Source organism: Miniopterus natalensis, chromosome 17 (genome assembly GCF_054644295.1).
Source record: "Miniopterus natalensis isolate mMinNat1 chromosome 17, mMinNat1.hap1, whole genome shotgun sequence".
In the NCBI taxonomy this organism is placed as follows: domain Eukaryota; kingdom Metazoa; phylum Chordata; class Mammalia; order Chiroptera; family Miniopteridae; genus Miniopterus; species Miniopterus natalensis.
The window spans coordinates 26,261,195-26,288,595 of record NC_142097.1 but is presented as its reverse complement, the minus strand read 5'-3'; the positions used below and the strand labels follow the sequence as shown (position 1 = coordinate 26,288,595).

At 41.5% G+C, this 27,401-nt stretch overlaps 1 protein-coding gene across 1 annotated transcript in view; it reads left to right on the top strand.

The window, feature by feature from the left end:
* Positions 1 to 27,401, top strand: part of SKAP1 (src kinase associated phosphoprotein 1) — a 222,854-nt gene that overhangs the window by 195,245 nt on the left and 208 nt on the right. Inside the window, exons 10-11 of the mRNA XM_087826499.1 lie at positions 2,058 to 2,108; positions 9,029 to 9,129. Of these exons, the coding sequence (XP_087682625.1) occupies positions 2,058 to 2,108; positions 9,029 to 9,129 (152 nt within the window). The remainder of the gene's footprint in view (positions 1 to 2,057; positions 2,109 to 9,028; positions 9,130 to 27,401) is intronic.

Here is a 27,401-nt window from a genome sequence, read left to right as displayed (position 1 = left end):
GTTTTCATTTTTATCATTGCAAATACATTTACATTCTCCTATTTTACAAATGCAAAGAGCAGGCAAGCCACTTTCAATAATTTATTTTAAAATCAATGCTAATGAGGTTATGTCTCGTCAGTGGCCGAGTTTTACAATAAAGTCTGATTTATTTAGAAAAGATCTGTGGTGTAGCTTCCCATCTAATGGTGGTGGGAAGGAGGTGGAGTAGCAGGCACGGTGACCCTCCAACTTCGGATCCAATTTGTAATTCACAGTGGAGATCTGACCCAATTTACATTGATTAGAATTGGGAGGAAGAGACATCTGCGCACAGACAGCAGAGGTAGAATAAACGCTCTCTGCAAAAGTGCCTAAGCACAGCAGATTATTGAGCTTTGTGACTGAGTTGCTTGATATCAGCAAAAGCTGCTCTCTGTCCAAATTATTGGGTATTTCTAAAACGAAGGATGTACCAACTCTTAAGAGTTGTTTTCAATCCTGTGAAATTAGTCCCCTGTCAAAAAGGAAAAGCATCATAGCAGAGGAAGGAAGTGGGCAAGTAATAAGACAGTGTGCAAAGAATTATGTTTTAATGTGATTTATTTTATCATGATCTATTTCTGATATTTGATTTCACTCTTCCAATATCTCACATCTTTATTCCTAATGGCAGGGTGCAGAGAGCACTACAAGTGGCAAGTAGGGAATTCTTTGCTGCTTGGTCATATATGGCGATAAGAAGAATTGAGTCAAAGTATCTTGTAAACATATGCATATATATATATATATATATATATATATATATATATATATATATTTTTACCTTAATAACAAGTGACTTATTCCCCCAGAATATCAATCCCTTAGTTTTTATTTTTATTTTTGCTGGGAAGTTATATCATTTTGTATGTGAAATCGATTATTTCTTTAATAATCTAAAATATTTATTCTATTTCTTCTTACTTATGAGCTTAGGGTTTATTTCCCATAATATGACATATCAGAATTCATATTGCCCTATAAACCTTATATTTTAAAAAAGTGGGGAACTATCCCCAAGCCATTTCCTCAGAAAGTTCCATTCAGTAGCATAACTACGGGAAAGCAAGAGAGGTAAGTGCCCTAAGACTCAGAAAGAGAAAGGAAAGGAAGTGTGGCCAGAAGAAACTAAGTATTCAGCCCTCAAAATGTGACTTATTATGCCCCATTCTGTGTGTGTGTGTGTGTGTGTGTGTGTGTGTGTGTGTGTGTGTGTGTGTGTGTGTGTGTGTGTTTGTGTGTGTAAGGACACATGCTTGCTTTATAAAGGCCCAATGTGTTGTCAGGTAGTATGAAGTGTGAGATGAAACAGGTTAATGAAGATAAGAAAGAGGCCAATCACATTGTGACTTTGCTCACAGCAACACTTGACTGGAGTTAGACAATAGCACTGACTTAGAACCCATTGTGTACCAGTAGCAATTAATTAAAAGACCATTCCAACTGCCCTCAGGAGCTTACACTCTAATGAAAAGGCAGGCTGAATAAGACCAGTAAAAAGGTAACTATAGGCCCCAAGTACTAGGAACATAAAATTATGTACATGACCAGCTTCTGTTACGACTGAACAAAGCTTGATACATTAAGGACTAATTAATCACAGAGGCTTTAAACACGTGCTCACCTTCACATGCACACCCTCCTCCCCCAAAATCTGGAGATTTATGTGGAGATAATGCACCTTGAAGAGAATTCCAGAAGGGGAGAAGAAATAGGGTTTGAGAAAAACGACTAGGATTCAGTGATAGGCACCTAAATAATCCAGTGGACTGGAAGCTCTGAGAGGGCAGGGACCCTGCTGGGCTTGTCCAGTTCCTAGTGCAGAGTTTTGCATATAGTGAGCACTTTAAAAAGTTTGCGAATGAATGAACAGGGAGGGAAGAAGGAGAGAGACCTGCTTGAAGGTAAGAGATGATATTTTTTAAAGAACATGGTAATTATTTCCTTAAGGAAGAGAGTGTGATGAGTTCAGAGGTGTAAAGAACACAAGACTATCGACCATTAACTGCTAATGCTGATGATGTTTGTCCCCTCAGATGAAGAGCATGCTCTAGAGGAGGATGAGTGCAGCAATGGACAAAAACGAGGTATGAGAGCTTCAAACACGTACAGGCACTTGTTAAGACACTGGGGCTTCCGACTGGAGAAAGCACCTTCCTTTATATCACAGGACTCGCTAATTAAGAAGATACTGGTGTGTCGACCTCAAAAGCCCCAAACAAGATGACTGGATAGGGGAATATCTTAACTTTAAAAGCAGCCACCCATTCATTTTAATTAATGTTCCCAGAGCAGTTAAGATTTATCCTGGAGAGGGTGGAAGCCAAACCAGATATTTATTTTTTCCTATCAGTATTTCTGAAATCAGTACAGGGGAAATAGAATTGCCTCATCTCTAAGAGATCAGAGGATTGAGAATGGAAAGAATGGAAATGTCTTCTCTCTGTGAGGCCCGGAGATTGCAGGTTCAGAGGGGAATGGAAATGTGTCAGATCTGAAAAGTGAACGTGGGGTGAAGGATAGAATTGCTTGGTGATGCTGACTTCTGATGGCCCGGTTTGATTCCAGGCACATTTGAAAATGAATATGTAACAGGTCTGTTGAATACAAAGTTGCATCTTACTCATCTCAGACTGTTAACCATGTTTCAGGCTGTTAGTGAGCCCATCCTTTCTAAGGTCAGGTGCCCCTCTAAAGCCTCCTTAAGTGGACCAAGGACCTAGTCTGTCATCGTCAGTAAAGGAATGTGAGTTGCAAGGGCCACCTCAAGGACATCTCGTTCCACCAGCAGAGCCTAAATTGTGGCTGATTTAGCTACTGGCTGATTTTTTTCCTAGCAATTCTGTGGACGTCTTAAGCCTAGGAATCTTTTTCCTCCCCCCTCCTTGCTCCCTCTCCATTCCTCTGATCCTGTTTTTCCCCTTTCTCTTCTCTCTTCCTTTCCTTGTGCCTTTTTCTTCTCTTCTTTATCCACTCAGCAAAGCCCCTTTCCTTCGTTCATTCTCTACAGGAAGCGAATATGTAACAGGTTTAGTGAAGGACCCAACTTCATAAATACCCAGCGCCTCCCAAGGGAGAGAAAAGACAGCAGAGTCATGGGCCAAAGCAGGAGAGAAAGACAGAACAGAGGCCAGTATGATGCAGGAGTGTTAGTGTAGCTTCAAGTAAGTGCCTCATACCGATTAAAACATGTGAGTTAGTCCATTCTGAAACCTATTGTCTCCTGTTTTCTACTTGCTGTGCAGGCTTCCAACAGAAAATCTGTTTCCTGACCAACCCATGCCCCATGTCTGTATTTTCTCCACTAATTTCCATCACCGGTGCAGAAAGGAAACACTTCATAGAGACAGCTTGGGTGGAATAACTGGAAGCTTCCTATGGCCAACTTGATAGTCAACTTCATTCAGGAAGCAGCAGTCTTCTGGCAAAAGTCTAAAAATTCACTTTCAGGCTCCTCCTGCTTCTCACTTCCCCCTTCTGTCTCTCTTTCTAAGGTTCTATCTGGGGGGTGAGGGAGATTTATTTCTTAACTGTCCCAACAGCTATAATTCAAGTAGGTTTTTTTATATTTCAAAAACCCCTTTTGTTCTTCATGCTTCCTGCCTCCAAAATAGGTGTTGTTAAAGAGTGGAGAGCTCTAAATATGTTTCTGTGGTTTATACTTCTTATCAGTTATAATGATTGGTGACTTAGTGATTAAAAAGCAAAGGAGGAATTTTCGCTCTCTCTGCAGAATCTGAAGGAGGAATTTTTATTATTTGTGTTTACTTATTTATTAAACTTATATAGTGCCTTTTCTCCAAAGGAGCTATAGAAACGGCAACAAATATGTAACATCCAAATGTCATCACTTGGCGTTATAACAATAAAATATAGAGGTCCGGGGGAAGGGTAGGCAGCCCCACAGCAAGCATGTAAAAGGCAGGGAACTCTAGGACAATGTGAATTCTTATGTAATGGACAAGCTGCACAAGTTTGGTTCACTTAGTTTTTCTCAGGTGACACATGCCTTTTGAGGGAGGAAAAATCTTTTCTCCTAAAAGATACTACGCTTAGCAGGGTTACCTTTAAAATCCATTTTTTCTACCATTCCAGGGATCCTGTTCCCGGAATGCTGTGCTTTCCCCTAATGGAACTGATAACATTTTTAAAGCCCAACTAGATCGTATCAGAAGAGGGGGGAAAAAGGAATTCAGTTTATCCTTATTGGATGTTAATGACCCTGTAAGATGTAATTTCTTTTATTTTATTCTGTTACCTAGAAAAATCTATCACAACCTTGTAGTATTGATTGTTCAATCTATAAAGAGCTTGGTTTACAGCATGACTGTTAGTAACAGGGTTATTTTAATGAGTGACTCTTCAACACCTCAGATGTTCACTAAATTCCAACCCATCAGCCTAACAGGCTAACACTAAGTGTCTTCAGTGATGAGAGTTTATCTCCCCTATCATGAGAAGGCCATGTCCAGGTAACCAAAAATAAAGCTCATTCTGTGTTGTTTATATGAAAACTACTGACCATTTGCTTGGGTGTGCCATGTCAAATAAAAAGCAGAGTTGGAGACACAAATCATCCTTAGATACATCAAATCTCTGACCAAGGAAGATTCTGAAACAGTTTATTTTCACTCTGAAATTGTGGGCAAACTTGGCCAAAGAGGGGCCCACATTCTGTAGTTTCTGCAGGGTAGGAAAATGGTCGCTGATGAGCATTCCATCTCAGAGGCATTCTTTCCACTTTGGTGCCCACCAATGGGATGAACCGTTACACAAAAGAGACAGGGAAGCCACAGAGGTATTTGCAGCTCTTTTTGAAATTTATTTCCCAAGACCAAAACATGAGTTAATCATCAGCCAGCTACAATTTTGGCCCAATAAAAGGAGCACAGGAGATGAGAATCTGGATCTGTGAGTGTTCCTATTTCAATATCATAGTTATAACCTTAAGGAACATAATAACTTCAAAACTCAAGATTAAAGAGCTATGAAAACAAGCAAATGGTATTGTTCAGTTGCTCTTCCTGTTCTGATGTCATAATCCGTGAACTTGACAAATTTTTTCACGTCTCCTTCTGAATTAGTTAATATGGTATCAGACTGAGACTTCTTTAATGGACTGAACATGGTGGGCCTTTCAAGTCCCTTCCAATGGGCCACTGCTTTAGCCTTCTTTGTCCAAGTCTTACCAACCCAGGCTCTAGCAAGGACTGGCTTTATGTGTCTTCTCATTCTGCCTTTTTTTTCCATAATCTGTTAAGTAGTTATACCCAATGCTAGGCCTTGTTGGCACAGTCCTTTGGCTCATCAAGAAAATGTAAACACACTGACTTTCCTCTACCTAGCCTCTTCTTCTTGGTCACAGGTTGAATTCTGGAACTACCCAGTATCCCCCAAACAAAAGCCAAAGGTGGCATATGAATTCTGGAAGGAACACAGTCAGGTTCTGTTGTCCTGAAGGAAGCCTTGAGGCAGAAAGGTGTCCTGGTCCTTTCACCTTAGAACTCTCCACGTCATAGAGGCTCATTTTCAAATATTAACTCTGTGAACAGTAGCACCAACTTGGCCTTAGTTACAGGAAACTTACTATCACTGGTTATAAAGAACTTGATGTGGGATGAAAAATGCTTTGCAGAAAATACCTAGAAAAGAGAGAAAAACCATTTTTTTAACTTGGTCTGTTGCTATTTTTTCTATGACATTTTGTTTGCTTGAAGCTTAGTTTCTCTTACGTGAGATAAAGAAAATAAGATGCTGCCCCCCTTTTTTTCTCTAGTAAGAGTCCTCAGCTCTGCTAGCAATTTAAATGCTGTGATCATACCCATTAGTTTCTCTATCATTGTAATTGTTGTTAATTGTTATAACTGTTTTAGTTATTAGTGGTGTCATTATTGCTCTAGGTCCTCTGTCTGTTTTATGCTGAATATATTAGTGCTTTGCTTTTGAATTACCAGGCTTTATTTAGTGCAGAGTTACATTTTTTTGGAGACACATTGAGAAATGCTAGCATTAAGTTTTATTCTTTTGTTTTTCATTCCAAATGGACAGACTGGAAAAAAAATAATTAGGTGGAATAATATCCTCAAAATGAGAATGAGGATGTTTTAAATTAATTAAATGGTCAGAATACGCACCATTTCTGATCTCAGACTGCTGCCAGAGTAGTATAAACCTAAAGGAATACCAGTCCAGCCCACAGAGCAATACTCTCTCTCGAGCTCCCAATTCATCACTGACCTAAAAGACATCAAAATCTCATGCATTCACTTGTTATAGGATAAGCTGAGCAAGTTTTGGGAGAAGCTGGATTGGCCCTGCAGACTTCCGGCCTTCAAGCTCTTCTTGGGGCCAAGCTTCAGGAATAAAGCCCTTACCTCTTCCCCATTGTGAGGTCTGTAAATAACACCTACTCTTAGGTGGGTTTTTATTACATAACTAAAGTTTCAGGAAGCCTTTCCTGACCCCTCAGACTAGCTTAGATTCCCTATCATACACAGCACCTTCAACTTCTCCTTTGCAGATATATTGCACTCATAAATAAATAAATGTTTTTGTGACTGTTTCATGGTGCCTCCCCCACTGGATGGGGCAAATGGGGCCAATGTGGAATTCCCAGCATCTAGCATAGTCCCTAGTAGGTGCTGTGTACATGTTTGTTGAATGCTGAGCAATGAATGCTGTGAAGTTGTGGACACTCTTACACTTAAGTGCAAACCACACATATGTTAAACAAGGAGTCTGCAATACAGAGTCCAGTCTTGTCCAATTAAAGTGTTCCTCCTCCCTGATTTCCTTAATAGCAGAACATTTGTGTCTAAAGAGCAAGTCTAACCTTTTCCCTAGTGTTAACCCTTCATTCTCCTTATTTTTCAGAGCTTTTCTTGTTATGGTTCTGATAATTCCAGTTCTTGGGCTAGGCTGATCTATCTCCTGGATTCCTAAGCTCTGTCTTCTTTTGGCCTTCAGCTTATAAAGAACTGAAGGCATTTTCTATCTTTATTTTTTCTTGGAAGGTTTTTCTTTTCCTCCTAACTTCTTGCTTTCTCTGTGATCTATTGTGCTTTTAGAATTGCTCTTTTTCCAGGTGTTCTCACCAGGTGCCTTATATCCTCAATATTAAATCATTTTTTTTACGTATATACCCAAAAGGTACTCATAATCTTAGGCGCTATCCCATAGCCAGGCATGTGGGGAGCAGTACCCTGCAATGACCATCTGCTAGGCCAGGAAAAGTCAAGATAATGTTGTCAGTCTGATCATTTGGATATATCGAGTTATGTTTTTAAAATCTATTTTTATAAAATTATTTTCTCTACTATATTATATCGATGTCAATATACTTTATATCCCTAAATTTAGTCAAACTCTTGGGGTGATTAATCAACTCCATTACAACTAAAAATGCATTACTGTTTCATCTGGGAAAACTACTTTCACTTTTCAGGGACTGATATTTCTAATTTCATGCACTGATATCCAAGAAATATATACCTTGTCCTTTCAATAGTTAGCATTTTTATCCCAAAGTGTCATTTCTTCCAAAAATATTCTTAACTCTGTGGCAGAATGTTTCCAGCGTAGTTGTCTTGTTTGCTGCCCTCTGTTGTCTACTGCATATACAAACCATTTTCTGTGTAAAGAAAACATGCCAGAGTTTTTATATGGTTAACATTTTTACTTCTGTTTGTAATATCCTACTAAAGTTCTTTTCCAGAGACATATATAGGGATTTTGTTCCTCTGTGCCTTTATTATTTGAATTGCTCATAAGTTAGTAACACGCAGAAAAAAGAAAATATAGCCAGGGCCTCTGTCCCCTTGCCCCCCCATCTATGCCTATCCTCAGCGACTAGCACCATTACTCCTCACAGGAGGGTCAAGGCAAGTGAAGGGAAAGGTGGAAACTGGTAAAATATAGTCCCCCCCAAAATCACTTAAATTTTAATTAGAACCCAGGTCTCCTGACTCCCAATGATAGGAATTTCACCTTTGGTAAGTGCTTTGCTTGCAGCCCTCATACATAGCATCCTAAGGCACAGGGAGCACTGCCACATTATCCCTGGTCTAGTGGGCATTAGCTCTCCTGCCATTCAAATCCCCAGATCCTCTCCCACTTTGTACTCTAGTGTTTAACCTTTCCGGGTAGAAGAAGATCAATACAAATTCTTCATTGTTAAGAATCGATGGCTGTCCTGTGGCATCACTGCCATCTAGTCTTGCTGAGAAGCTCAGTAAATCTCTCCAGCTGCTTCTAAAGCTTGGTTTGTCGTCTTGAGTTGCTTTCATTTTTAATGCAGATCACTTTGGTTTCTGTTCCCCTGGGGGCCTGCAGATAAATCTTGGCAGACATGTTCAGGGTCTACAAATGAGATGCTGGAAAAGGGCCAGCCCACCCAGAATTTAGTTGTAATGGATGAGACACCCCCTTGGTTCCACTTAAAGACTGGGCTATTTGTTTCCGTATTTATTGGCGATTACCTCACAGAGTACCTGGGTGGGAAGTGCCCAGGATGAAGTTCCTCTGTAACAGAGGAGGCCAGCATGCGAGACTGTGATGCAGGCACATGCTGCTTGACTCAGCCTCTCCTGTGAATAGGAAGTCAGAGACTTACCCCATTCCTTCAAATGTGTAATAAAGAGAAGCACTGATGGTTTAGATGCCCTGGATCACGAAAGTCTAGCAGGAAATCTCTTTGTGCTGCTTATTTACAAACCAAGTGAAAAATTACCTGCCTGATTTTCTTTTGTTAATAAATGAATATATTTATCATATTATTGAACAGCATCCGACTAAAGGTGATCTGTAAATATTTAATGTTAGTTAATGATCTTCTTTGCCCACAGTCCTTTGCTCATGCTGAGTGTTTAGCAGTATCTCATCCCAGCCCCCCCGAATCTTGTTTCCTAGGGGCAATATAGACCCCTGGTTTCCATTTGCAGCAAAAATGTGGGCTTTATGGAAAAAAGATAGAGTCTTTTTAACTTTGATTTCTCCTCTCTTTGATCAGTGGACTATGCCAGTTATTACCAGGGCTTATGGGATTGCCATGGTGACCAGCCAGACGAACTGTCCTTCCAACGGGGTGACCTCATCCGCATTCTGAGCAAGGTAAAGACATAAGAGTGCAGGGCTTGGATCAAAAGTTTATTTTTTCACTCTTGATGATGCAGTCACCATAACCAGAATTATTCCATGTCATACACTTCTCTTGTGTGTATTACATGACTCCCTCACCACATAAATTCCCATTGATTTATAATTCTTAGGGGAAAATTTAATTGAAAATTCAGATCCAGGAACCAATTTTCAAGTTTAAAAATACAGTAAGGTAGACATAATACTAAAGTTATGCCAATCAAAATTTGATCTTTTTAGGGTCTTGTAATGTTTAAAAGGTCATCACTATGTACATAATTTATTATCATATAATACTCTTAAAAACATTCTGGCTAGGTCAGCTGCCTTCTTATTTCATTTATAGATAAACAAGACTGTAATATAATTATGCATGGGGGGAGGAGTCAGAGCTAGCTAGCTCAACTGGTTTGAGCAAGTGCTGATAAGGCCAAGATAGTGAATCAAACCCCACAAGGACCAGCTAACTTTATTCTCTTCCTCAGTCACAAAGTTAACCCTGAGCCCCACCTAATCATCTCACAGATAGTGTTGCTGATTGTAAAGGGACTGGGAAGGGAAAGGACAGATTATTCTCAGATTCATCACCAGTATGAAGAGGATGCAGAACTGGTGGGCTACTGAGGAATCGGTAGCATCGTCTTTGTAATGAAATACTACACATATCCTGTATAGGTGGACTAAGGAACTAGGTCCCTGAAAAAAAAATTATTAAAATGTTCTCTCTCTTGCCCTGGCCAGTGTGGCTCAGTTGGTTGGAGTCCTGTCCTGTATACCAAAAGGTGATGGGTTTGATTCACAGTCAGAGCACAGACCCAGGTTGCGGGTTTGATCCCTGGTCAATGTGGTCAATGTTTCAAGAAAGTAAAAGGCCTGCAAGAGCCCTGCTGAGTGAGATCACAATCTTCTAGTGATTTCTTCCAGAGTCTTAATTCAGCACCACCCTAGTGCCATTCCGGTGCAGCTCTAATACACCAAGAATAAATTGGAAGCAAAAAAGGGAGTGGACATTGGCCTGATTGGTATTTCAAATGCCCAAAAGCAAGGTTTGCCGTGTAATAGAATTTGTGTACATTACCACGCTGGCATTATAGGGGTAATCGAGTTATCCACTCAGGTGTGACCAGGCCTCTGTTTGCCCAGAGCCTGCAGGTGAACAAATTAACTGTTTACATTGTCTGAGGTGCCTGCAGCAGGAGGTGGGAGAACAGAGCCAGACTGTCTGCTGGCCTTCTCTCTCGGTCATGATTATTTTGTTTGTTTTGCATGTCTTTTGCCTTTGTTAATGGCTTCTCACTGGGGGTCCCTTTCCTCCATTTAGAAGTGGCTGTGTGGTGACTTGCCCAGCAGTAAGGAGCTGTCTGTAGTTACCGTGGCTGTTGTAATTTTAAAAGATACCAAGGAACATGGGAGCTTCCCCGACCTGTGTGGTTTTTTAACCAATCCCCCTTCCCTTCCTCCATTAATAAAAGCTAGTATATCAGAATTTAATTCAGTGAGAATTCCTTGCTGCCCTGGTTCTATCGGGCTTTATTCTCCATCTCTGGAAGGTCATGAATCCATTTCATCCCTTACCATTGTAGTAGCACATTTCTTCCCCCAAAAGCTACACCAGCTGCCTCCGTTCTCTATGTTGCTAATTTCTGCAAGGCAGAGGAGAAATGAGAAACTAGACACTCAACTGAAGTTTCCCTCATAAAGCTTCATTCCCGTTAACGTTGGCTTGGGGAGACTTTCGGATTGGATTTACCTTTATTATATTACCTAACTCAATAAGAATCCTTGGTCAGGAAGGAACCTTAAAAGGCCACCCAATCCATTCCCTTGCCTCTAAGAAACCCAAATTAACAGATTTAGACAGATAGAAAAGGAGATTCCACTACCATTCTCAGCTGTCTGTCTATTCAGATGTTCGGTAATTCCTAATCTCTGGAATTTTCTCCCATATGGATCCTAAACTCATTCCACTTCAGTCCCAGCTGGCTTCCTTTGTTGGAGTCAGTTACACTTTGCAGCCTGCCCCTCACACCTGGAGGAACAAAATTGACCCAAGTTGAGGTTAGTCCAGAAAAACAGTTCTAGAAATCTCCATTTTACTTTTGTCTCTGGCCAGTAGAACCTGTGTCAGGCAAGAGAGGCCCGCTGTTTAGTTAGAAACCTGAAGAAGTCTCTTTCCCTGAGAAATGCAAGACAAAACTCAACTGGGTGCAGCTGATCTCACCTATACTAGTCAGTTTCCTTACCTATGAAATGAGGGAGTTGTGTTGGATGACCTCTAAGGTTCCTTCCACCTCAAACATTACCTGACACTGCAAAACTGCTAAAAAAATTCCACACAAAAATGTGTTTTAGCTTTTAGTATTTTCAGATTAAATGAACAAAGAATTCCAATTATGAGCTCTTTTGTTTTTGGCCATTGTAAATGTATCTGGTTCCCCACCCCCCTCTCATTTTATGATAAAAGAAATATTTTGAAAAGGGTGGTTGGATAACAGATAGGGCCCCAGGATGGGGAAATGGGGTGGAAGTGTGGGTGGGAGGGGTGGGCTGGGGGGGGGGGGTTGTAACAGTTTTATTCTTAGGGTCATGCTGCCCCCTGCTGTTTCTTTATAGTTGCCCAAGTATGACCCAACCTTGAATCCTAGAATCCCAGGGCCAGGGGAGGCTGTTAGGCCTAGAACCTTTGGGCAGGAATGGTCTCAGAGAGTTATTTACCCTTTAAAAAAAAAAATTCCAGAGAGGATGATTGGCTGGGCAAGAAAGATGTACCCCCTAGATAACCAAATACCTATCACCTGTTCTATTCTTAGGGAAGTAAGTCGGTAACAGATGGTTACTTATATGACCCTGAGCAAAGTCACTTAATCTTGTTAATCCTCAGTCTCCCCATCTGTAAAAATTGGGCTAATTTCTATTCATAGAGTGTTGTGATGCATACATTGGAGAATTTGTGTAAAGAAGTGCCTGGAATCTAGGAAATGGTAACTATCAACCCCCCTTTTCCACTAACAATAAATTTTTGGGGTCAGTGTTGGGTACAAACTAGCAGTTCAATAAATTATTGGTGAATTGAGAGAGAAAAAGAGGTAGCCTGTCCTGCCAAGACCTCTTCATGGAGATGCTCAATAGCACAAAAGTTTCTCACTTAGAAATAAAAAAAGTGAAGAGGTCTACATGGAAATATCATGGTCCGAGATTTCTGGTCTGAGATTTCATCACTGACAAAATTGATCAATTGCTTAAACTTCTCCTTTGAGGAGAAGCCAGAGCCATGTATCCAAACTCTGAAACAGTGACCAATAGCATAGTCAGCAGGACTCCCGCTGACCCACTCCTAACACATCCTTACATTCCTCGGCCCCATGCCGTTTTCATGCCTACTTAATTCACTGTGTTCCTATTTGGGTCTTAATATATATTAAAGGGAGATTTTAATAACAAAGCAGATATGTGCATCCAGTGATGTTGATGTTCCCGCGTTCCTTTCAGGCCCAGATAGTTCCGAAAAGCACTTTCAGATGCAGGGACTGAGCTCAGTTTCCGCCCGGTGCAGGGGCGCAGCTCACACCACAGCGGGATGTCTAGCGCTCTTCAGTGCCTCCAGATTGTGGCGCTTGTGCAGGTTCCCTCATACGTAACCGATGGCTCCTGAGAGCCTGCCTCTCGTAAATTACTTCCCACGATGCCTGCGACCATGGCAGAATTCAAGTTTGAATAGAGCAGGAAAAAGGTGTTTGAAAGGCCTGTTCACTCAGCTGCATTTTAATTTCCTTTTCAATCTTGTCCCAATTAATTTCACAGAATTAATCTCACAGAAGCAACTCGGCAGCATTGAGGCTGCGGTTTTAGTGTGGCGGTCGCTCTGCCTGAACATGAAATAGGAGCTAATATAAAAATCCATCTGCTGTGTTTGAAATACATGCCGGCTGCTGCTCAGTCCTGTCTGACATTCCAAACATCAACAGCGGGGGAAAGTGATTTGGGGGTTAGTGGCCATCAGTACTTGGCAGGGGTTCAACAACAGGTGTACTCCAAAAATCCATTCAGCCTGGGCACCAGGCATGACAGGGCAGGTGCTGAATCACCCTCCGTGCAGTAACGCTGTGCCCTGGCTTAGTTTCTTTTATGTGGGGATCGTAAGGCTCTTCTGTGGACCAGCACTGCTATGGGCATTTATTATAAGTGGGGAAAAGGTAGGTAAGAAGCCTCTATTTGGATGAGACAAGTCACAGTTCCCAGCTTTCAGAGAAGTAACTCTGTCTTCCTGGCTCCAGGGTCTCTCACTAGGGAACCTTTTTTCTAAGTAATAGAAGTGCTTGTTCTACTATGCAAGATAACTTAAATGCCCATTTAAAAATTAAGCCTCCTTTTCTGGAAGTCATTTATAGTGGTAACATGAGCTTATAAGGGTGAATTAATGAGATAAGGGTGAGTTAAAGAGAGAACAAGAGAGAAACTCTTTGTCAATTAACTAGAAAGGACAGGAGGTCCCTGAATGATGTCTTTTGCATTTAAGGTAAACCAAGTCAGTAGGTTGCATCTCTTGGGCTTACAGTGTGTGCCTCATGAGTTGACCTTAGGCTCCTCCAAGTTTGTCCAGGTACTTATTCCCATGGAAGTCAGCCTTGGAGCAACAAGTTGGACACCACATAAGGTGTATACTTACATGGCAATTTAGCTGGGGTGGGAAGATAGTCTTGTGGCCCAAACTCACCAGGTTTCGGTTGTCTTCTCTGCTGGTGCAGTTGATATGGAAATAGGGAGCCTTATAGGCAAGGTCAATTTAACATCAAACATACGATGCTGTGAGATGGCCATGGGCTTTATGTGGGCAAAGATGAACCGATCTTGTCACCCTGAGTGACATTTAGTTTCCAACACTGGGTTGAAGCTACTTAAACTCAGTCTGGATCCTAGCTCCAAATCCAGCTCCTAGTAATCTAAATGCAGCAGGCCTGTTCCCAGCATACCTGGTCTATGTTAACAAAACTCCATGTCTGTTATAATGGGACTTTTAAAGCCCAGTGTTCTCCACCTACTCCCTCAAAGGACTATTTAAAGAATGTAGACCTTTTCCCCTCCCTTGACCCCCATCCCCTCCAAAAGAGATTTGTATGTTGTAAAAATTATCTGAATGCAGCAATACTTCCACTTTTAAGTGTGCTTAGTTGAATGTGACAAGAACCCTCATAAAAACATGTAAGGTAATTCCTTCAATTGCTTTAAATGAAGGGGTGTGGGGTTTTTTGTTTTTAATTTCAAGACTCTGAGGGAAAGGAGGTGTTTGGTGACATCTAGTGTCCATTTAGGACTTCCTCAGGCACCATTACCCTCTGCTTGGCTGAATGGGGGATGGGTGGGGTTATTTGGGAGGTAATTCAGGGGTAGTAAGTGGGGAGAATATAGGCCTGGGGCACTGGCTGCCCAAACAGTGTGATGAAACTGATCAATGCTTGTCAAAGAGCTGTTATTCACCTCTGACCTAACCAAAGGGGGCGGGTAAGGGGGATACCATCGGAAAATATCTTTTCTTATTTATGATGATATGAAAGAGAAGCAGAAGCTGTCCCCACCACCCCATTTCATGTTAACAAGCAGGTCAACACTGTGCTGTGATGACGAAGATGATGATGATGATGGTATTTTCTCTCATTAATAACCCCTATGGGAGGCTATAGAGTTAGGAGGATGGGAATGGGATTTGGGGTCAGCTGGAAGGCAACGGTCATATACCGGTCAAATTCAGTAGAGGCCATTCCTTTCCCCCAGACAGGAACCAATCGTCTAGAACAAACCCTGGCAGCCTCATTCCTTCCAGGTAATTTTTATAAATGAGGGGACACCCATTCCAAGAGAGGACAAAAGGGAGAGGGTGTTTGTGTGTGTGTGCTCGCGCACGCGCGTGCATATGCATGCACATAAACCTGCTAACAAGAGGCCAAACTGCATATCGACTGTATCCTCCAAACCCTGGCCATTTATTATAAAACCTATTTTTTTAAAAGAGAATAAAATTGGCATTTTTCCACTTTAATCTCCTTACTCCTAAACTGTCGTCCTGGACGGGACCTTTCACTTTCTACACACACACACACACACACACACACACACACACACACACACCCCTTTCAGTCAGGTGGAAAGTCCCAGATCAGATAATTAACTATGAGACCCAGACAGAAATGTTTACCTAGAACCATATAAGCCATGGCAGGTTTAGGTCAATGCTCAGAATAGCCTGATGCTTTACAAACTCCAGTGTAAAAAATTCCAGCCATTTATTTTGCAGTGAATTTATAACAAGTGCTGTTAAGGTCTTCGTCTTTTGACAGAGGTAATAATAAATTCACTGTTAAAGACGGTAGTTTAATTCCTTATACCTCCAATACTGCACAGAATAAACCATATTCATCACTGAGTAATTTTTTACCACATAAATCTTTAAAACTAACCGGTGAAGGCTGTTGAGACTGAAATATTGTGAATTTATTAGATATGCCCATGTAGTATTGGATTCAGAGGTTTCCATTCGAATATATTATGGAGAAAATTTGTGTCTTTAACTGTGACATTCCCTCCATTTCCCACTGCCAGTATTATAACAAGCAGCTCCTCCAGAGTCAACTGCACGTTTATTAGACAGAGATTTAGTAATAAACTCCTCACTAATCTGCCAAAGAGGCTGCATGACATTTCGGTGAGAGGCTCTATTTAAAAGGAGTCACAAAAGCTTTGTTTCTGTGTAATTATTTTCTCAAAAGGAATTCAGCCTCCCCAAACCTCTGTCTGCCAGTGTTTCTTGGTAGTGTATGCATCTAGCTCTCCAACCAAACCAGCAAAATATTGAAGCAAATTATAACCTCATTGCAAATGAGGTTATAGGATTAGCAATGAGGGGTTTGGGGTAATTGGTGAGAACACAGAAAAGCTGGAATTAGCAGACATTGCCAGATGTATGGTATTTAAGGCTAATGAAAAGATTATTGATTATCAAACTAGAAATAAGACAATGGTTTCAGAAAACTTGCTCTTTAAAAACTTTCATCTTGACATATGACACATTAAAGATACAATTAAATGCTCAGATCTGAAAACAAAAATCTTTTTACTCCACTATATTAATTTTGAGTGAAAATCTGTGCCTGTTAGATGAGAATATTCTGAACCTTTCTTATAGCCTTTCTAGTGAAGTGACATTTAAACTAACCCACTGATTATATCAAATTGTAATGCCCCCTCCAGCTTCATTAAGGGAACATTAATATTGCTAGAATTAAAAATATTTTTTCTTTTAGATGCAGAAATGTGCATCATCTTTTTAGCAGAGCTTCAGCGGCGTCTTTTTTCCCATTGGGAAGAGTTCCAGATACTAAAAACTTCCAAGGAGCATTGAACTTTAAGATTTTTTTTTTAATAAAATACAATAGGTTTCTAACTGTTAAACAAAGGAGAAAAATCTCCTGGCAGTGCAAGACTGCAGCCCATCAGAATAATTATGAAAAGACAGACCCGGCTAGAAAGATAAGCATAATACCGGCAATTAATATTCAGCATTTCACATTATAGTCAAGAGGATGTGTTTTTCTTTGTGATGTGTCTCATAAGCTAAGAGTGTTGGGAGCCAGACTCAGCTCTGTCTTCTTTTTGTGCATGAGGATTAAGGAGAAAAAAACAGCAACAACAATCCTGCTCCATCTGTAAATGAACAAACATCTTGATTTTATAGCTATTTGCTTTGTAAAACTGAGGAATGAAACAAAAATTACTGGATGCCTAAGTAACACTTTAATTCCAAATTCATTTACGCTGTAGCTATGTAGTTGTCACAAACCATAATGCAGTATTTAATTAAAATAACAGAAGTGCATCTAGATATGTCCTGGGGTAGCTATCACCAAATTATAGTCTATGCCACCCGTATTTTATTTATGAAACGGCAGATTCTAAGGTGCAAGTAGGCTGATTCAAAAGCATAAACATTTTAAACCTGCATCTTTAGAAAGGCTTTTTTTTTTTTCCTGCGGCATCTTTAAATTTTTTCCTCCTTCTATCGGGGGTTTTTTAGTGGGATTGTTTTGATGTCAATAAATATCTCTCTTTCTAACTCGCGCTTTTCAACTATTGACCTCCTGAGTCTTCTGGCTGTGAAATCCCCTGTCTGTTGTCATGGAAAGGCTTGTGAGGTATCACAGGAGCCACAGCAAGTACGGGACATCTTAGCAGAACTTGGACGTGGGTGCCAAGAGGATAGGAAAAAAGCAAACCCTTTTCAGGCTCAGCGTGCTTGTTCCCATATAATCTTCCTTACACTTTTTTTTTCCACCTATAAATACCAGCTACAGTTTACACGCTTGCTTGCTATACTTTGTGGATGTTCACATGCAGACATACTGCTCCTTTTCATAAACGCATAGCATCTATCTTACACGCACCCACCATCTATCTCCTTGTTCACATTGGCTGTCCCATCCACCTCCTTGTCTGCAGAATTATGTTCAGCAAGGTCCCGATTTATAGGAAATAAATAATGAAAATGGAATGGACTGCGAAAGATAATCGAAACATTCAAATTGTTATTTTTCACTGTACTTTCTGCAAACAGAGCATCTATAAACACCTAGCAAAGGTGTTAGCTGATTCCTAAAATGCAACCCCTTATGGAACATCCTGACCCAGTGGGTCTCTACACTGTATCTTTCCCTGTTCTGTCTCTTGCTTTTTGATACTCCAAGATTTTGCCATTTTTTAATGGGAAATGAGGTGGTGTTATTTTCATTCTTTCTGCTTAATATTTATCCTGTCTATAATGTTTTCGTCATCATTGATCCTCTATAAAATAATCCTAAGAATTATAAAACAGAAACATTAATTGCAATCATGTTTTTAAAGAAAATAACCCCTGCAATTACTGTATAAAGATATTCCAATAATAGTATATTGGATCACAGCCCTATTCTACAGCTAGGGTCTTTTGGAGAAAGGGTTTCTTATACACACTTGTAATTATTTTAGCCCCTTTCACAGGTCACATAGAAAGTTAATTTCAATCGCTGCTAATTTCCGTCCAACAAGAGTACGGTACTTTAAACCACCCAAAATAATTGGATTCAAAACAAATTTAGGAAATTGAGTGTGTTAGAAAGCAAATAAAAATATCCTTTTGGTAAGGAGGAGGGTGAAAGTAGTAAAAATTGCCTCCTTTTTCTCCCTTCTTTCCCCTTCACAACTTTGCCATTAAAGTTGCACCTACAGCTAGAAGTTTGTCCGTGAAAAATGGCCATTTTGTTTCTCTGCTCAAAGAATGTTATTAAAATGCTAATTTAAAAGAAAAAGGAGTTAAATATCTAGCGATGGTGCATTCTAATTGCAACCATAATGAGCTCTCTAAATGTGCGTGCCCCTGACACACACAGAGCATAAACAGCAGTAAACAGATCATTAGTACCCGCGTTCATTTATTCTGGCGACCTTACCATGACCCCACCGAGGGTAGGGTGAAAAGCAGGTGGATCTGGCTGTGACACCCCCTAGAGGGATCCAGGAAATGAAGCTATAAGCTGTTGTCATGGAAACGCCTATGTGTGCAGATGATGTAACACACCGACAGGCTGTAGGGCTCCGCAACTGGGACGTTGCCTTTCCCTCGCCGGAACAATCTTGAGGATTAAATTATTCATTTCTTTAATTCACAAAGCAAAAGGAATCCTAATTTTCTTGATGTGCAACTCTCTCCATTTGTCTAAAGGTCTGGAACATAGTGACTTTCTCTGAAACCTACCCAGCTTCCTACAGTCTAACCCCAAATCGTGGAATCTGGTATAATCAAGTGGGGAAAGGCAGAGGAAATCAGACACTCAGCATCTGTACTTAAAGAGAGAAAAATCTAAGATTTTAAGCTAAAATAAATAATACAGACAGTGTCCCTTTCTGATGAGGGCATGTTGGCCAGAGACTAAATGTGTACCTGTCCTGAACAAAATGGCTTTGTTCGGATCAGGGCAGGGTCAAGCCCATACCCAGTGCAGACAGTGTAAAGCAAAGAGGCACCAGCCCCAAATGAACACATCACCCTAGCAAGGTGCAAGAAAAAGAGATGAGAGAAAACGAGCATCTGTTCACCCCCTCCCATGTCCAGTTGAGGGAATCGAGATTAATAAAAATAATTCTTCGGAGAATGATTCCACTCTATCCTACCCTGTTTTGCACCAAACAACCTCAATAACCTTACGGCAACAGTAGAATAACTTTCCTTCTTTTTTTAAAGGAAGCAGAAAATACCATCTCTGGAAATTATTTTAAAATAAAAAATATCCCGGCCTATGCCTCCTCCCCACCCCCCTCCCCATTGCACTTTAGATGAACCTGTGATATTGTAGCAATGGCCCTTGAAGTGCAGTGGGGAGGTGATTTAGGAGAATATTAAAGGCAATGTGGAGATTCAAGGCGCCTCTCTCAGGGAGATCTGGAGAAATACGCAGCACAGATGGGCCGAGCAGATTAAACATTTCCGTCACATTGTTTCCAAATTGTGTTGTGGTGCCTGAGGCTGGTACTGCGGTCAGAGCAAAACAGAGCAGTGCAGAGCTTCGAGCTGCACAGTTTATGGAATACATATTAATACGCTGGTCTCACATGGTATCACAATTCTATCAGCTCCAAAATGGTGTTGTCTCTATTGTTCCTGAATTCTGCACTTGGCACCTTGTTTTCTCTCAACTGAAAAGTGTTTACCTTCCCTTTATCCTTCCCCTGTTCTTTAGACAAAGTTCAAGTTGTGTGTTTCTTTCCTGTTTCTTTCCTTACAGCCCTGTTTCACCTTCCCTCTTCCCTTCACAGCATATAATGTTTCTGTCACACGTACTCTGAGTTTTGCACGCACTTCCATCACCAACAACGTCCAGTTTGTGCACAGGTCCTGCACACCTCCCTGGCCTTGACCTGACCATTACCCACTCACACCCAGTACAGGACATAAGCTTCAGACTTGAGGCTGAATGTTCCCTTGCACTGGAGTGGCTCTCAGACCTTCCATCTAGCTGACACATTCCTCTTCTCCTAATACTCAATTCTTAGCTAGGGAGTGAGCTTTGTAGAATTGTTGCCGTGTGCCTCCCCCAAACCCCCAACTGCTTTCACTGACCACCCAGTCTTTCCATGTCCCGTTTCTTACATTCACATATCTTTACCCCACTAACCCAAATCTAGGTCCATCAACCTCCAGGTTAGCAAGTTCTCTGAAATATAACAATAAACTGGGTCAATTGAGGCAAATTCCATGATTCATTTTTATGATTCACGGACCAAAACTCTGAATAATGGAAAAAAGAGAAAATGATCGCCAACAATTTAAAGCACTATGTGAAACAGCCTGGAGAGGCCCCCAAGCTACCCCAGGTTTCAGCCAAGCACTGAGCTCCAATCCTTTCACACGTTCCAACATCACTAACCTACCATCCACCCCACTGACCACTTCCTCTCTCCTGCAAAATCTCTTCATAAAACCACTTGTGCTGAAAAACAGGCTCCTGTTTGTCTTTGGTGAACAATTCCTGTCCCCAGTCTTGTTTTTCTCAGCAGTTGGAAGAGTGCTGAGTTAGAGCCCTCAATTTATTTAATAATTTATGATATCCTCAGAAAGCATTAAATTTCCAAAGCTGGATTTTAAGAGTAGAGAAATTGTTGGCCAATCCAGAGTAAAAATATGATGGTTTTGGCTGACCCCGGAATATTGCGATCTACTCCACCTAGGAATTCAAATTCCCCATCTTTACTAAGGATAATGTATGATCCACAAGCACTAATAAGAAAAATAAGCAATCATAAACAAATGATTCTGTGATTGATTGGCCTTTCCCATACATATATCAAGCATTTATTGATCTTTCATGGTAGGGGCTGATTGATTGCTCTCTTGAAGAGGAATTCTGTTGTTTATAAGCACAGATAGAGTGAACTTTGATGGGTGAAAGAACAAGAGTGTGAGACATTTTTCTGGGAATCTTGTTCCACAGAGGCTTATCGAAGCCCAATTCAATGTGAAAAGAGAACATTCCTATTAGGAACATTCTCAGGGGAACTGACACTGTCAAGCAGCTTGTCCCAAAAGCCATCGTGTGAATTTGAATGGAAGGCATGAGAAGGCACCACAACTTCTAAGTCACAGTGAAAGAGGTGGTGCCTTAGAAGGGATAAGCAAGCTTGGTCAGCATTTGAAGAAGAAACAGACTCTGCAGCTGGAGGGCTGAAGCCTACGAAACCCAGCGTGGCACGAACAAGGATTCTTGATTGCCTTTCATTGTACTTTTTAAAAGTGGGGAGAGAAGTGAAGATGGCCACACTGGGCCAAAGTGCAGATTCAGGCCATAAAGATCATTGCATTTTTCCTCATAGAGCACTAGTTTGTAAACTAGAGGGTTTATAAATCCTTTGAGAATCTGATGAAAGATCTGACCCGCACCCCAGGGACAAGATACCTGTACACGTGCACACAAAATTTTTCACCAGTTTCAAGGAGTTCAAAGATTCCTTCCCGTCCATCCACAGACAGGCCAGGGGTTCACAGACTCCAGTTTAAGAATCTGTGTCCTAGAGGATGGTGATTTCCTATTGATGTAACAGCCGAGGAGTCACTGAGCCTAGAAATTGAATTCTCATCCCAAGACAGGATGGTCATTCCAGGTCATGTCTGTGCTACTCCAGGGGAGCCATGGAAGAGCTTATACAAATAGGAACCAGCAGGGAGGAGAGAAATTAAAATGTAGCAATCATGGAGTAGGGGTATTTAATCTCTTTTAAGGCTTATGATAGGCACCTGCTGTTTTTCTCCCTGATATCCCCTGACACCTACTGACAGGGTATTTGCAGCCCCACACAGGGACTCAGGGCCCTGTGACAGGAGGAGCACCGAGGAGGTCCATGATAGTCTTGAAACCATAAACAGCAATAGGAAACCACTGGAGGCAGAGTCAAGCTGTGCAACGTGCCTGTGGTTGGTGGCCATACTGCTTTTTGTTTATAGAATTTGCTGTTCTTTTTATGGCAGGTTTGGTAGGGATTTTTTTTTCCTTGTTGATAGAGATTAGCAGCATAAATCCTTTTATGGCAATGTGCAATCCCCCATAAACACTTTTTATTATTGCTGTTGGTGAGTGCTGTGTCTATTTCAGGTTCACTCAATGCTCTGCTCATCCAGGCCAATAGCTTCTCCAACCAGATAATGGACTCCAAGTAGCTAACCCTCATTTTTAACACTCCTTCATTTGGGGGGTTCAGTGAGGTGGGGCAGGATTGGTGTTGAGGGAAACAGAAGTTTAATCGAGCTTAGAGATATTTATGATGAGAACAAAGCACACATTGTACTATTTTCAAGTGAAAGTCTTCTTAAAAGACTTTGTGGCAAGAAGCAAGCACTGATGTGAAGGGTTTTTAAATAGCTTTTTATATTCTTATCTAAAGCATCTTCAATTAACAATTCTGTATAATTAACATCTTAGCTCTACCATACACAGTGTATATAGAGTTACAGCGTGGGGAGCCTGTATAATTCTGATTCCCTAGCATTGTCACTTGTAGGTATGTATCCCCACATTGAGGATTTGAGGTCTCCCGAGAATGTCTCGGCATTTTTCCAGTCTTTCCAAACATCTAGGCAAAAAAAGTCAAACTTTATTGAAAATGTTAATCCCAGGAATTCAGTTCTCTCTGCCATCCACAAACTAAAATCCAAGAATCAGCAACTTAATAAAAATGCAGTAAATTAGCACCTCTAGACAAGAGCAGAGTTCATTCAGAGCTGGGGTCTGCCTGGCTGAGCCAGTACTCTCTCCATTTTAATAGTTTAATAAAAATTAGCATAATTAACGAACATCTGTATGATCCAGAGTGGTGCAATTTGGCACTTGGAAACGAGGGCTTAAACATGATTGCTGTGAGTTTAATGTTGTTTTAATTCTTTTTGGCACTGTGCAGTGAAATAAACGTTTGGTGGTGATAGTTCTCGGCCGGATCTCATTTGCATTTTTCTCCCTTTGATTATGAGCAATTGTGGACTCCCCAGCAATTCATCAAAGTAGAAATTATTTTAAAATACCTCGTGGTGTTCAGACTGGGCTGGAGCAATGCATGGGGGTGGGGCAGTAAAAGAGAAGGCTAGAAATTTTCCATTCATGCTTTAAACATCTCAGCCCTGCAGCCCTTTTCGGGTATCCAGCCAAGGGATGAAATCTGGAAAAGACAGTCAGATCTCAAGACCTGTAGGTGCTTTGATTAAGCTCCTAGGCTCCCACAGCAGGATACATATGGTCTCTGAGACTATGCCATTCTCCTTACACTTCTGCCTGCTCTTTTGTTTTGAAGGGCAGGAAGCTGATTTCACTCATTTCAGTTCTTACCACTGTGGTGAGGCTGCCACATCTGTGGTCGGCAGGGTCAGTGTTCCCCTCAAGCAAGAGCACTTTGACTGGAAGCTTGGCCTTTGCAGGTGTCCTGCCGTGCCTCATCTGCTTCCTGTTTGCACCCTCTTTGAGTTGGCAGAGAGTATCTTCCCAAGGCTCGGTCCCTACTCCTAGCATTACAGCTAAAGGGGGATGTTGCCAGGTATCTGTCAGAGTTAGGAGTCTTGAATGGCCCCTAGGGAGAGAATGTTCTCTCTGAGCCCCTCAGGTGATGAAGATGACAGCATCTGGTAGGTAGAAGACCACTCTTCACACATGTTTAAGCAAGCTGACTGTGATCAAAAGATTGTCAGACAACATCATGCCCCCCCACACACACGTGTGAGATAATAGAAAAGCTAAAGCTAGAGTTTTCATGATTTACTACAATGAGAGGAAGACAGAGGATGTGTTTCCACTCCGCAGCAAGGTTCTATAGGCATGGCCATTGCAGCAGCATGTGAATGCAAGGCAATACTACAAGAAAACTTACAGCAGAAACTGCCTTAACTTCAGTGTTGGGAGATAGGCAGGAACATAAGTTGTACCAATAGGCACTTTAAAATGTTCTAACAGCATAGACTAAGGAATTCTGGGTAATTTCCCATAAGGCACTGCAGACTGTAGGGGAGTTGGCCTGGGGGAGGGAGGGAATGAGGTCTGGTGGAGACACTGAGGGAATGGCAGTGGACATATTCATTTATTTCACACTGATTTTTAAAGACAGTTCTCTGTTCCTTTTAGGATCAACTCGATAGTCTCATTTCTTATGCCATTTGAGCCTGTCTTCGTGGTATTGAGGGAGCCATTTGGAGAAACTGTCTCCAAAGGCAGTTGCTCTCTTCCTGCCACAACCAGCTCAATCACCAGGGGGATATTTTGTAGTTAGCTGTAACCATATCTGCTCAACTGGGAGTACACATCCCCACTGCTCCCTTCATTTCTTCATGACCTCATTTAACAAGTGTTTTTTAGCCCCATTCTGTGCTGGGTCCCATGCTGCACGCTGGGAATACACAAGCAAACAAGCCAACAGGGAAGGTCCCAGCCTTCACAGAACTTTCCACCCAGTGATCAGAACTGAGACAAAGGCAGATTGACACAAGGCAGTGTGATGAACTCATTACCAGGGAAGCACAGGGCACGACACTGTGGACCACATAGCTAGGGGCCCCCCTGCACAGCCAGAGAGTGCAAGGTGGGGCTTCTGCAGAATCTAGACTCAAGGACTGAGATCCGATAGCTGCTCAGGGGTGAGCGCATGAAAGGGAGTAAGGGAGTAGAAGCGAACAGGCAGAAGAAAGACTCCAAGATGAGAGAGCCTGTAGCCCATGGGAGCAGCTGAGATAAATTCTGTTTTACTAAGGGTCCACTAGATTTAAGGGGTGAGTGAAAGTGCTGGACAGTGAGCGGGACCAGGTCATGCAGGGGCTTGACCACTGTGCTAAGAAGTTGACAATAAATAGGCAGTAATTACCCACTTAAAGGTTTCTAGCAGAGCAGTGATTTTAGAAAGATTCTGGCTGCAGAATGAAGACTGGATTGGAGGAGAATGAGACTGGAGATGCAGAAACCAATTTGGAGGTTGTTTCTGTAGTCCTCATGAGAGATGACAGTGACATGACTCTGGAGTATTGTCAATAGAAATGGAGAGAAGTGGGTGGATTCCAGTGATATTTTGGAACAAGAATTGACAGGACTCAAGGGCTGATTGGAAAAGCAGGGTGAAATTGGGAATGACTCTCAGGTTTCTGGCTTGAGTAACTGAGTTCATAGTGGTACCATTTACTGAGACAAAGAACACAGGAGGTAAAGAAAGCTTAGGCGTGGGAGTGGAAATAGAAGCAGAGTGATGGGTTCAATTTAGGATATATTGTGTTTGAGCAGCTTGACAGACAGGCATTTGGGTATTGGGAATCCGTCACTTAGCTCTAGGCTGGACCTGTGGTTCTGAGTCATTTACGCAGACATGGTGGCTAAACTACAGAGGTGTGTAAGGTTGCTCAAGGAAAGTGCATCAAGCCAGAAGGCCAGGCCAGAACCCTGGAAAACCACCACATTAAAAGGAGGGACAGGGGAAGATAAACCTGTAGAGGAGAATGAGAACTAGAAAGTAAGAGGGAAACTAGGAGAGTACAGTTATCATGGCTACTAAGAGAAAAAAATGCCTCAAGAAGGGTCTATAGTGCCAGCATTGCTGAGAGATCAAGTAAGTTAAGGACTGAGAAGTACCCTGAGAATTTGAGCAATGGCGCAGTTATAGGAGACCATGGAGAGAGCATAAGTGGAGCGATGGAAGCAGAGCCTGATTAAACCGGCGTTGAGAGTAAATAGAAAGCAAGAAGTTGGGGCAGTAAGTGAAGGAAACTCAGTAAGTTTGTGAATTGGCTGTCAGCACAGACTAGTAGAAATGGAAAGTATACATGTGGCGGGGACTATTTAATACTTGTTTCCAAAGGTGAAAGAAACTTGAACACATTTCAAGGCTGATGGAAGAAGCCATTTACATTAGAGGCAGAGGTCAGACTCCATAGAACCTCATTTCTAAGAAAAAAAGCAGAAGGGTTATAAGTACATAGTAGGAGTGAAGGACACCTCCTCCACTTTAATGGGAAGGAAGGGTGGTTGTCAATACTGGTACGTTTCTGTTTTGGTGGCTGACGGTTGACAAATCTTATGGCTTCTCTTTTCTCTTTGAAGGTGGAAAAGAGGTCATCTGCTGAGAGGGACAGGAGAGGCAGAATTGGAGGAGGGGAGATACACTATCAAAAAGATAACCACTTGACCCAGAATTTTATTGTCACCAACCTGGTTTTCTTTCTTTTCCCTTTTTCTTAGAACTCAGCACCTAGGAGTGCAAACACAGCCCTGTGGTGCCCCAAATCCAGTTGAACTGGAATGCATGATATTTCCCATGTATTCCTAAATTTTACTGCCTTCAAAAGAAAGAAAACACTTTCTCGTGCTTCCAGAAATACTCCCATAATGTTCAGCATCTGCTGTGCTTTTGAGAAGCTCTTCTGTATTCAGGGATCCCCATTCTCAACCCTGTGACCACCCCTTCTTTTAAACCCTCTCATTCCCTTGTTTGTTTGCCCCTCCTTGTGGCTTTTATGTCCTGCCTGTCATTAATGTACCTGTGAACCTCCCACCTCTAATGTTTAGAGCACCCACTATGTATCAGACACTTTGAATTGTTTTTATTTCTGTGGTGTCACTTGTATATCCACAACATAGGGGAGAGGTGATAGTCTTCCAACTCTTACAGAGAGAAAGTTAAAGCTAGGAGAACCTAAGGTCACATGGCTACTAAATGAACAAGTGGGGATTAGATCCCAGTCTGTCTGATTCCAAAGCCCATTACTCTCTGCTGTAAGCTCCCAGGGAGCAAGCAATGTTCTGATTCTTCATTATATGTCTCATGGGAACTCAAACAGCACTTTGCACATAGAAGATGCTTGGTAAATATTGATTTAAACTATGACCTGACTCCCTGAATATTTTTAGTGTTCTGGCATTTTAGGGTGTGCCCAACTTTCTCTGAAGAAGCCATTCAATTGTGTTTGATTTTTAAAAATGCTAAAGAGCATTTTTTGAGAAGCTCTTCTGTATTCAGGGATCCTCAAGAGGTTCGGCTATGGCATCAAATGTGCTAAGTTTACAATGTAGACAGGAAGATGGCAAAATGAAAACAGTTTGCTTTCCTCCTCTAGATGACTTTTTTTAATTTAATAATCCCATCAAGGGTGTTAACCACCCAACAGAATCTCCCATGCAATCGCCATAAGAGATTAACAGAAATATGACCAAATT